The following is a 12,291-nucleotide window of genomic DNA, read 5'->3' as shown; positions in this document are numbered from 1 at the left end:
CTTCGTTTATTAATCATTCCTAATTAAATTTAACTATACCTAATTAATTTGAAATTAGTATTTCTAACCCATGTTTTCGAATTCATCGATAACACTTATCGATAATTGTTACATCCATTGGCAAGAAAAATGAAGACACTGTGTTCATTATTAAATGTCACTTCACGTAACCCTTATTGCTGGGAATTAAAATTCATAATGATGTGTCCCATGAGACATTATCATGGTAAACGGTAAACTTTCCCCCCGCAAAAATTGGCAGACTTTTTTGTATCGCTATGACGCTTCCCGAGGGTACACCCGAGTCCGCGTTGTTCTATGTTGAACATACTGGATATACGCAATCGCTAAGGCAAGAAGAAAAAAGTAACTTTATTACTTGAATTTGTACTTGTGAGTGGCGATTTTGTGTGGTTCTTGTGGTAATGGTATTTGAGACTAAAGGTGTGTTATGGCTTATTTAGCACTACGAATAGTTATTTTGCGCAATGCGCAGCGAAGAGATATTCGGAGGCGCAAAAATCAGCGGCGAATGGTGAGATATTTGGACGAAGCAGTGGAAATGGGACAGGCGGAGTTCGTCGATAATTACCGCCTCACAATAGAACTTTTTGATGAACTACCTATGTGGAGAGATAGAGCCCTTCATGGAGGAAGGGTTTAGGCCTAGTCCACCACGCTGGCCTAGTGCGGGTTGGTGGACCCCAACACAAGCAAGCTTGTGCTGAGAGAGTTTATTTATTTATTTGAAGACCAACAAATGATACACTTGTTACATACATCAAGGCTACATAAATAAAATACAGTACAGGCCTCTGACTAGGATTAAGGACTGCTGCCGAAGCAGCAACCGGGACCCACGGCTTAACGTGCCGTCCGAAGCACGGAAGCGTCCAGAAAAGAACCACTTGAAATTGGTCACCCATCCAATGGCTGACCGTGCCAGTTGTTGCTTTACCTCAGTGATCAGTTACGATCACTGAAGCCCGCTCGACTAGACGCTTCGATAGTGTCAACTTGACACTATTCACGACAGTTTTTGTTTTTTTTTTCTCTTTCATTCATTCTTTCACAAAGTAGCTGTCAGAATTCACTGACAAGTAAAAAAGTTTCAAACAATCGTAACCAAATTTTAAGTGAAACCAAATTGTAACCAAATAGTCGTCAAGAGTACCAAATCTAACATGAAATTGGTTCTGACTCGAGCTCAATATTAACCCAATATGAATAACCGTCTTGCGTATCAAGAGTAGCAGTACAGGTCTTTCAATCATCACGGTCAACCCACCATCATCTAATGTTGGACATAATATGCTCCCAAAAAGCGCCTCCAGTAAGTTGTCAAATGTCATCACGGCATCGGTAGAGCGTGGCATAGGGCGTCTCATGCTACGTTTGTTCGTGGTCGTCATCCGAGAACTCGTTTACCTCACCGTCCGATAGATTCTTCAGCATCTAGCCTACTGCCACTGCAGCTTGTTATTTGAGTTCTCTTACGACTTGTCGCTTTTCTGATTAAATCCTTCAGAAACCACCTAGCTCTTAAGGCTAACGAGGTGCAAAATATCGATTTGGCATGACCATTTCGTCATCACTAACAACATAATTATACAAAAATCAGCCGTAATAACGAGGTATTCGTTTGGCGCAAGGAAAAAAGCACCATTTCAATGAACTACGGTCTGTTTATGAAAAATCAAACATTTCTGGGTCACTTTAGAATATGTAGATTTAATATTCCCTGTTACATCATTTTCTAAAAAAAATATATATATAAAATCTTCATAATAGCTGATAATAGCACAGAATAATAACTAGTACATAATAGGTACATACCTATTGTAAGTTATAAACAGTCGTTTTGAACTTATAAAGATAAATGCATCCTAATCCGTTGCGTAGGTAGTGTCCATCCAAACTCCTCTATTATCGATTTTAGTTAGTTTAGTATAGTTAAAATATTTAGAACTAGCTGTCCCGCGAGCTTCGCCTTAAAAAGTTTTCTCGTGGGAATTCCGAGATAAAAAGTAGTTCCTATATACCTATGTTGTTTCTCAGGGTGTGACCATTATGTATACCAAATTTCATTCAAACCCGTTCAATAGTGTTGGCGTCAAATTGTAACAGACATACACCGTTACTTTCGCATTTATAATATTATTTAGGATAGTTAGGATGAAGATGAACCCTAAAATATTTGTGTATTTCGTTACGGAGTGTTATTAATTATTTATTAAATTCTGTCATGCACAAAATAAGTTGATACAAATGCTAGTAGCATTCTCTAGAATAGTGATGTTGAAAAAGTGATTCACGATGCTGCAGAGACAAGCTACGATATGCTACGAAACGGCTACGATACGAGCACTGAAAAGGCACTTCCGCTTATACTGTGTTTCAAAATTAATTACTTAAGTTTATTCGACCCATTTTAAAAAGCATAAAAGTGAAGGTTTATTATCATAATATCACGGCCCGCTAAAAACATCTATCGGTATCGTGTATCTTCGCGTACCATCGCGTACAGACCGGCCAAACGGACGCCAGCGAAGAGGTTTCGTTGACCTGCGTTGCTGCAATCTGCCCTATATTTTATTGATGATAAATATCCATCGTTGGACGTTCGTTGGGCCGGTCTGTACGCAGCTTATGTATTTAGTAGTTAGTTCTAGAACACAGCCTGTTGCAATCTACTAGATAAAAATACTAGAATCACTTCCAACAATCATATTCTGTTATTATTCTGAGTTATTCATTATATTCCGATTCAAATTATACCCATCTTGCTCTGTCGTTAGGGATCACGTATACTCTGTCCTTCTTCTTCACTGACATCTGTCATTGTCATTATGATTGTAAATATCATCCGCGAAGTGGATCACATTCATATTTTCGTTTGTTCGTTCGTATCGTACTGCCATCATCATCACTGTGATTGTGATGAATCTGATGATGATATATTTATAGAATTGTAAACAAAGTAAATAATATGGATCAAAATACGCGTACAAGAAGAAACGATTTAGAGGTTAATAGTTTCAGTAATGAAGACCCTTCATTTGATCGGACTCGTATGAGAAGACAATCTGGTGGCTTCGTAGACCTGGGTAATGAGTCACAGTATGGAAGAGGAGGTCACCAGGCTTCGGGGGCCAATGAAATTTTCGCCGATTTACAGGTTAGCTCAAACTTCTTGATAATTTTAAGTCATTGTACAGACATCTGTTGCTCTAACTGTACTGTAAACAATGATGAGTTTCACATTTTCTCACAATTTTAAATGAATGTTTTCAGGGCGATGTTCCATGGTGGAAGTCTAACTTCTTCATATCACAACCAGTACTGTTTGGGACCTGGGATGGAGTGTTCACATCATGTCTAATTAATATATTTGGTGTAATAGTATTTCTACGGTCTGGCTGGATAGTGGGCCAAGCTGGTTTAGTCAATGCAATATTCATAGTGATTTTTACAGGTAATTTAACTACTGTTTTTAATGGTTTAGAATTACCCATAGAACAAACTATTTATTAATTACCATACAACTTCTTTCGTTCCAGTATTTGTGGCCCTTATATCTGTGCTATCTGCAGTGGGCATCTGTGAGCGATGCAGGATAGAAAGTGGAGGAGTGTACTTCCTTCTGGCGCACACACTAGGTTCAAGGCTAGGAGGTGCCTTGGGTATGATTTACTGCTTTGGACAGGTAGGAATATTACCAAAACAGTACTTATATGATAGTTTAATAATAAGGAGAGAGAGTTCTTTATAGGTACTATGCATATGACTTAATTATCACTAAATCAAAAATGGTTATTTACAGGCAGTAGGATGTGCCTTAAATGTATTTGGTTTTGGTGAGTCAATGGCCAGCCTGGTGGGCACAGACAACACGTGGGCGGCACGAGGGTTCGCCATCTCCGCTGTGGTGCTGCTGGGGACCATCAACATGGCCGGGGTCAAGTGGGTCATCAAGTTGCAATTTGTTCTCCTGCTGATAATTCTGCTGGCAGCAGTTGACTTCTTTGTGGGGTCTGTTGTTAATCCACCAAGTGAGTAGATTTTCATGTTATATTAGTACCTCCCTACCTAGTATTAATTCGTCCTTTTATGTCATACATAGACTTGGGAGTAAAAAAACACTACCTGCCCTAGAGACCCTAAACTGGTTAAATGATAGGTATGAGTAATGAGTACATTAGATTCTATAATGAACTAGTAAATTATGCCAGCAGTCAACTGATAACTATGACAACTGATGTATAGTGTTTATAGATTCATGTAATTTTATACACATTTTGTATTTCAGCTATGGAGTTTAAGGGCTGGCTTGGAGGCACAATGGCAAACAACACCTGGTCCAACTACCAAGATGACTACACATGGTTCAAATGCTTTGGAGTGTTCTTCCCCACAGTCACTGGTATCTTGGCAGGAATCAACATGAGTGGTGATTTGAAAAATCCCTCCATTAACATTCCTAATGGATCTTTGGCTGCTATAAGCACAGGGTGAGAGAGGATTCTTGTTGTTATTATTAATAATCATACACATTAAAGAATGTTGTTGTAATCTAAAGTAACTCCTTTTGTATTGATCTTTTCAGGACCTTCCTATATCTAATGTTTGTCATAACTCTGGCAGCCACCGTGACGCGGGAAGCTCTCCTCAAGAACTTTTCCATAACAGCTGACATATCAGCAGTGACTGTGTTGCTACTGGCTGGGTTATATGTTGCCTCCATGAGTTCATGTCTCGGGGCCATGTACGGCACACCTCGGGTTCTACAGAGTATTGCCAATGAGAAAGTCATTCCAGGCCTGGATATACTGGGACATGGGGTAAGATTAATTAATACAAGATTAATTGGAAGAATGCTATTGAATGACATAAAATTTGTGACATCATTGCATGTTTCTTTTCTTCATATATTTTTTTTATTTACACAAGTGATTCGAGCAGCCCTATCTTGATAACGGAAGCATTTATCAGCAATTTTATTGTACCTAGTTAATAGATACCTAGTAGCTATACAGCTACATGTCAATTAACAGGTGTAATATAATTACAGGCAAATTATTTCCGTTATCAATAATTCATGCTTCTATTACAACTACAATATGAGTACCTAGCTATTCAGTTATGTAATTCATGATGCTTTGAACTAGTGTACCTGTGGATGAACTGCTCAAGTTACTACATTATTGCATGTATTCTGTAATCCCTACTAAAAGCTATGATTTTGGTTTTATTTTTTACTCGTTTTATTGCAGAGAGGCCCAAACAGGGTGCCCGTATACTCAATGGTGGTAGTAGCTGTAGTGACCATCACTTTCATCATTATAGGTGACATCAACAAGCTCGCACCCATCGTCACTATGCCTTTCCTAATCACGTACGCTAGTATTGACTACTCATACTTCGCCCTCGCTCAGACGTTTGATTTGCAACATAAACGTGAAATGAGGTAATTTCGTTTTATTTTCGACTGTTATTATGCTATTAATTCTTATAGCATAGAGAGCAAAAAAGCAAGTAGGAGAAGCTCTTACTTTTATATTACATATCTCTCATTATTGACGCGATTTCAGTGTTTTTTATATCATACGTTACGAAGTGACATGTAGTCTTTATAGCTTCATAATAATGACGTGATTGTGAACAGATTTCAGGGTCACTCACCGCGGGATCCTCAAGTGTATGGCGCTACTGGCAGTGATTTAGATCTACTCTTTCCTGAAAGAATACGGCATAAAAACGTTGGGGTAAATACTTTGTTTTGTACCGATTATTACTAATTTCTTTCAAATTGCGACCTAGGATGGAATAGAGACAAAATTAATAACAATTATGTTAAGTATACGTTTCACAGAATTACTAGGTACTTACTGCGCCCATCCCGTCGATTTTTTTACAATCCACCACTATCTATACAATTATACATCCTTTATATAGCAGTAGTTTACGTACCATACCTAACTTATTTATGCGCTTGCTCCAGGAGTTCAGCCCGTCGCCAACAGACGGCTCCACGGCGGGGCGCGCGGGCGACGGCCGGCCCAGCGTCAGCGTGCACTCCAAGGACCAGCACTGGTACTCGCATCTGTGCAACCGGTGGCTCTCGCTGTCCGGGGTCAGTTTTAATTAATAGAATAGATAGTAGAATATTATTTATTTGTACATTAGAACAGAATTTACAAAGCTTATGTAACAAAAAAAGCGGTCTTATCACTAAAATACTATAGTAAGACTGACGGGTTGAGTACTTACCCGACAACTCTCTCAGCACAAGCTTGCTTGTGTTGGGATCCACCAACCCGCACTAGGCCAGCTGGTGGACTAGGCCTAAAACCTCGTGCCCCAGCAGTGGGGACGTGATGGGATGATGATGATCAGGGTGTCCACTATCTGGAAAGTCGGGAAAAGTCAGGGAAGCTCAAGGTGGTCAGGGAAAGTCAGTGAAATTGATTGGCCACCTGGAAAGTCAGGGAAAAAAATAGTACTTAATGATATTATTTTTGTCGTGAAATACATAAAGCATAAAATTAAATCTTGCTTAGTTTTCAAATATTTTTTACTGATCCATACTATTACATATAGTGTCGTGGTTTAATAAAATATGACTAAGATTGAAAAATACGTACATAAAAAAAATAGTGAACCTCCTCCATTTTTCGAAGTCAGTTAAAAAAATAATTCTTTATTGTTGTTACTTCAGTTAAAATTTTGTTTAGAATAATCTCTGATAAATCACGTCCTTTAGCTTAGTATACCGCTTGTCCAGCCCCCTGTATAAATATTTTACGCAGTCGATATTTCATTAATTTTCAAAGAAATTAAAACAAAACTTCAAGCTTTCGTCTTCAAATTACTTAAATTGGGTTTTTATTTTGCTCTCTGGTCAGGGAAATTTTCTGAAATGGTCATGGAAAGTCAGGGAAAAGTCAGGGAATTTTTTGAAGCATTCAGAGTGGACACCCTGATGATGATAATAGTAAGACCACTTTATTCAGTTATTAATTGCGGCTCGCGCACATTATGTCGAGACGCAGCGCAAAAGTCACTCCAATGTTTTTTTTTTATAATACGAAGTACCGCACACTGTGCGTGGGTGCTGCAGGCCACATTGACGTACTCTTATGTAATACATAGGAATGGAAGCGAACTTTGTTACTGCAACCCGTCAAAATATAAAAACAAATATAGGTACATGAAGTCACAATAACCAAAATTCATCAGGATTGTCGAAGCCATCCATGGGAAACCCCAAAAACAATACGTTGCTTTGTGTTGACTCAGTAGCCCACAAATACATTCAATACATGTTCTCTATTTCTGACGTGATGATGACATTCAAAACCAACTCCACTCCAGGTGGCAATAAAACTGCTGCTGATGTTCCTGGTGCACTGGGCGTACGCGCTGGGCTGCCTGTCGCTGCTGTGGGTGCTGTGGCTGTACATCGGGGCCGCCAACCCCGCGGTGAAGCCGGGCCGGGCCTCCGAGTTCCGCTTCCTGAGCTGGCTGCGGGTGTCGTTCTTGCAGGCTATTGGGTGAGTGGGTTGGCGGTTTTGGTTAGATGGAAAGAGATGAGATCTGATGATTGAAATAGCATGAGCCTTTCAACTGTTAAATCTGACCGGTTTGATGATGAATTTATGTAGATAGGTTGAGATTAATAAAGAATAGAATACTCTTTATTTTGCGCCATGAAAGAAAATATTACGAATGACAACTTATAAATTTAATTATAAAATAGTAAAAACTGACTTATTGCTCAAAGCAATGAGTCAGTTTTTTGTGGATGAGAAAATATAATCGCAAAATAACTTTCGATCAGCTCACTGATAAACTTGTATCCTGTATATGATGACCGAGGCTAACTATAACACTTACTAGTATCTTAATTATTACTTAAACAACGCCTTGTATTCCAGCAAGCGTCCCCTCGAGTACGAGCAGCTGGTGGTGACGCCGGTGCACGCGGCCGTGAGCGTGGAGTCGGAGCGGCTCAACGACGACAACGAGGACTTCGCGTCGCGCCGCCGCTACCACCAGTCCGCGGCGCTGCAGACGCACCTCGTCAGCGTCGACTCGTAGAATAAGGACTCGCTACTCTGTGGCGCCGCCGCTACCACCAGTCCGCGGCGCTGCAGACGCACCTCGTCAGCGTCGACTCGTAGAATAAGGACTCGCTACTCTGTGGCGCCGCCGCTACCACCAGTCCGCGGCGCTGCAGACGCACCTCGTCAGCGTCGACTCGTAGAATAAGGACTCGCTACTCTGTGGTGCCGCCGCTACCACCAGTCCGCGGCGCTGCAGACGCACCTCGTCAGCGTCGACTCGTAGAATAAGGACTCGCTTCTCTGTGGCGCCGCCGCTACCACCAGTCCGCGGCGCTGCGGACGCACCTCGTCAGCGTCGACTCGTAGAATAAGGACTCGCTACTCTGTGGCGCCGCCGCTAACACCAGTCCGCGGCGCTGCAGACGCACCTCGTCAGCGTCGACTCGTAGAATAAGGACTCGCTACTCTGTGGCACAGCTTCGTCTATGATGCTTCTGAAGATGATATAATGTTGGAGGCTTGGAGCTACCAAAACCTCTGCACCAAACGTTGCGTTGTGACATTTTCCAGTGCGTAAATTTCTGTTTTTAATTTTGAATGCAATTTAAAAAATGCTGTAGTAAGCCAAAAGGGGGTGACTCACTTTGGAGTTTGGGTTGAATAACTTTTAGGCTTCTTACTACTTTTCAAAATTATGAAAAAATATTATAATATTTTGCAATAGGATTTTTTTTTACGATAGGCTACTTGTCTTATATCATCATATTAGACCTACTTTAAAAAAGAGTCAAGTAGCCTATGATGACTTCCCTTTCGGCATATTATACCACTTTTGCTGCTTCAGAATTAGCCCTTTCAATATCTGTTTGTGAGTCTAAGGCTGGGTTTATTATATCCTAATGAGATTACCACATCGGTTCTATCGATACTATAGTATAATTTACAAAATTTTGGACCTTTACTTTTATATTTTTACTAATCTAAAATATTATCTTACTAAAAATATCCAGTAAATATACCTATCATCAATGCTTATATCTATTTTAATATAAGTATTACAATTGATATACCCGTTCATTTTTGAATATTATTCTACGGACATGTATTTAGATTGGACAGATTAATTGATAATAATAATTTTATTAATAAATTGCACTATTTTTATACCTAATACTTATAGGAAACTTTTGTAATTGTAAGGAAATTCCTGTAAATAAAATAAAATCTTAATTTAAAATAGGGGTAACTAGTTCTTAGGTCATGAAAGTAATTTATTATCATACAATGAAATTATTTATGTATTCTAATGTAGGTACTGAAAATTTATGTTCACATTGTGAAATTTTAATAAAATACTTAAACATTTTATGAATGTAAACATGCGAATTTTATTTTATTAGTGATATATAATTCAATGCCTTAACTTGACCTAGCCCTTCTATACGTGCCTATACCAAATCGGCGCTTCATGCTCCATTCCATAGGAGGGTTAGATACATGCGCTATACTTTGTAAAAATATAGGGCATTACGTCACCTTAAATCGTAAACCGCCCAACTCCACGCGAGCAAATTTTTCAGGAGACAAAAAAAACTGATTATTATGTACTTCTAGTTAGGACACCCCCTAATGTGTTTTTATTACTAGACTAAAAAATCGGTTCCGGATTGAATGTGACTATGTAAAATTTTATATTTTTATTTATTTATACATAAAATGGACTTTCGAGCTTTTCCCAGTCTCTATGTGAATATTTTTATTGGAGATACGTGTTTTTCCTGGAAATACGAGTTTTTCGGACTTCGATTAAGCAAAATATTGTTTTCTTTGATGGACTTAGGCTATTCAAATATAGATAAAATCTCTCTATCTTTTCCTATTACTTGAAATATAGAGTATTGATGTACTTAATAAAAATATGATTGTATGATCAGCAATCATCTTTATAAGTAGTAGTAAACATAAATCAGTACTAGGCAGACTGAGTCCATGGTTCCGCCGTCGCCGATGAAACCCTGGTATTAAGCACGCTGTTTCCCATGGACTAGGAACATCATCATCTGACGACCAAGGAGTGACGGATCGAGAGTTGGAACAGATCGCAAAAGACTGTTCCTTGCCCCAATGGCATACCAGACCGTGTGTGGGTGCTGGCGCTCAGAGCTGGTTTGTACAGACAGTTAATCTGTCTGTTAAACCGCAGCCTGAGTGCCAGTGAGCTCTCCACTGACTGGAAGAGGCCACGTTAAAGCTCATGAAGAAAGAAAGCAGTCCTGGAGATACTTCTTCTGTGTACCGACTCATCTGCCTGCTGTAAGAGGCTGACAAGCTCTTTAAACTAGTGATACCCCTGGTTGAACAGTCTTGACCTTTTGGATTGTCAGTTTGGCTTACGAAATACACAATCGATAGTGGATATAATACGTATAAGTAGAAGTACTTCTGCGTTCGTTCACTGTTGGAGCAGGGTGTGAACCGCGGCCGGGGATAGCTGCGCTGGGTGTTAGTTTAGACATGATGTACGCGTTCAACTCTATCCCTCGGAGAACCTTTAGGGCCACTCTGGAATACCAATCATGGCCTTCCTACCTCCAGCAAATAGTCAGAGGTTCAACTGGTACATTAAGTACCCGATCAGAAAGGGTTTATTTTCGCAGAATGAGGTCAGTTGCGGAGTTTCTCAGGGGTCGGTCTTGGACACCTCTGCAATGGAACTTGGCATACAACACTGTCCTGTAAATCTAGCTCGCAAACGGTTAGCACAATGCATTCTGTTGATGACACACAGAAGGTGGCTGAGAGAGCTTCCTTCGAGGATGACATCCCGAAGATGAAAGTTGCTGTGTTGCATGATTCACCGCCTAGGCCTAAAACAGCGCCCCTCCTTACACCCTACAAACTCCTAATGAGCAGGGAGCCACCAGATCTGTGGGTGCGGGTTAGTGATGATCATATTGCTATAGAACGGCACATGTGCTACCTCAGCCTAGTCGTAGATAGTTGCTGGTCATTTGAGGAGCATTTCAAGATGTTAGTTCCCCGGAATCAAAAAGTAGCTGGTGCTCTGCACGCCATGCAGTGCACGGGCTACTTCCAAATCTGGGGGCCCTCGCAAAGGAGTCCATCGCCTCTAAGAGAATGACTGATGGGATCGGTTGGAGGAGCCAAGGATTCGTCAGCAACGGGTTGCAGCAGCCGTCCTGCTTTGTTTGCAAAAAACCTACATTAGTACGTAGTATAGTGCTGACTCCAACCAAAATATACAAAATATTTTGTTTGTGACATACGCGTAACTTTTAATTTTAGAGCATAATATGGCAAAAAAAACAGCAAAATTTAAGTATAAATTGATCAATAAGTACTATGTAGTAATAAAAACAAAGTAAAAAACATAGTTTTATTGCAAAAACGTACGTTCACTCCCACTTACATCGCTCGTTGTATGGGAGTAGGAGGAGTTACGAGGTTTTATTGTTTAAAAATCACGTCTTTGAGTTAGGAGGAAAACGAAAATTTAATTTGCTCAGAGCACAATTTTTTTAGAAATTTACGAGTAATACGATTAGATGCGCCTTGAAAAAACGCTTCTATTGATACCAAAAAGTCATTTTCGCCAAAAAGTGGAGTTAGGCGGTTTACGATTTAAGGTGACGTTTAGCCAATAGCCATACATGAGCCCTTTATCGTTTGATTGACATATATTTATGTCCGGTGAATAAAGTTGCTTTTCCCTAGAAAAATATATGAATGTTGACAGTTGCTACATTTTGCAAAGAAAATATAAATAAAGTCTGTTATTTATCTCAGATACTAAATTGACAGATTCTGAACGGTTTATCATCAGTCGATTGTCCCGCGATTACGTGACGTATCATTTTATTGGCGAAAACAATAAACTTTATATCTTCTACCCTTTTTGCTGTATTGTACAGTCTAAGGAAGGGCCACTTGCACAAACATTTAAATCGAGATTTAGTGTCAAATCTCGATTTAAGAAACGTCAATCCATATAAAATTTTACACTAAATCGAGTCTAAATCTAGATTTAATATGTTGGTGCAAGTTGCCCTAAATGTCGTGAAAATACTGTTACTGTTTTTTGCCAGGCTGTACAACAAAGCTGTTATTATTCTAAGGTAACTTCCCGCATAAACCACAGAATATAATGTCATCAATGTCAAACAAGTTTATTGTCTTTGCCTATTTTTACTGTCACTTTTTGATT

At 39.6% G+C, this 12,291-nt stretch overlaps 1 protein-coding gene across 2 annotated transcripts; it reads left to right on the top strand.

Moving 5' to 3' along the window:
* The first annotated feature begins 2,890 nt into the window (after window positions 1-2,890).
* LOC119692396 (solute carrier family 12 member 8) lies at window positions 2,891-9,444 on the top strand. 2 transcript variants are annotated; one of them, XM_048633334.1, is made up of 12 exons: window positions 2,891-3,178; window positions 3,295-3,475; window positions 3,561-3,706; window positions 3,824-4,052; window positions 4,310-4,511; window positions 4,607-4,841; window positions 5,274-5,467; window positions 5,666-5,765; window positions 6,002-6,133; window positions 7,375-7,553; window positions 7,938-8,106; window positions 8,190-9,444. In XM_048633334.1, exons 1-11 carry the CDS (start codon window positions 2,990-2,992, stop codon window positions 8,098-8,100), a joined length of 1,950 nt encoding a protein of 649 aa, XP_048489291.1. In that variant the 5' UTR covers window positions 2,891-2,989; the 3' UTR covers window positions 8,101-8,106; window positions 8,190-9,444. The 2 variants fall into 2 exon arrangements, with proteins under 2 accessions (XP_048489291.1, XP_048489290.1); XM_048633333.1 differs by having other exon boundaries at window positions 7,938-9,444.
* The last annotated feature ends 2,847 nt before the right edge of the window (window positions 9,445-12,291 follow it).

This window comes from Plutella xylostella, chromosome 5 (genome assembly GCF_932276165.1).
Source record: "Plutella xylostella chromosome 5, ilPluXylo3.1, whole genome shotgun sequence".
In the NCBI taxonomy this organism is placed as follows: Eukaryota; Metazoa; Arthropoda; class Insecta; order Lepidoptera; family Plutellidae; genus Plutella; species Plutella xylostella.
This window is presented reverse-complemented; position numbering and strand designations above follow the sequence as displayed.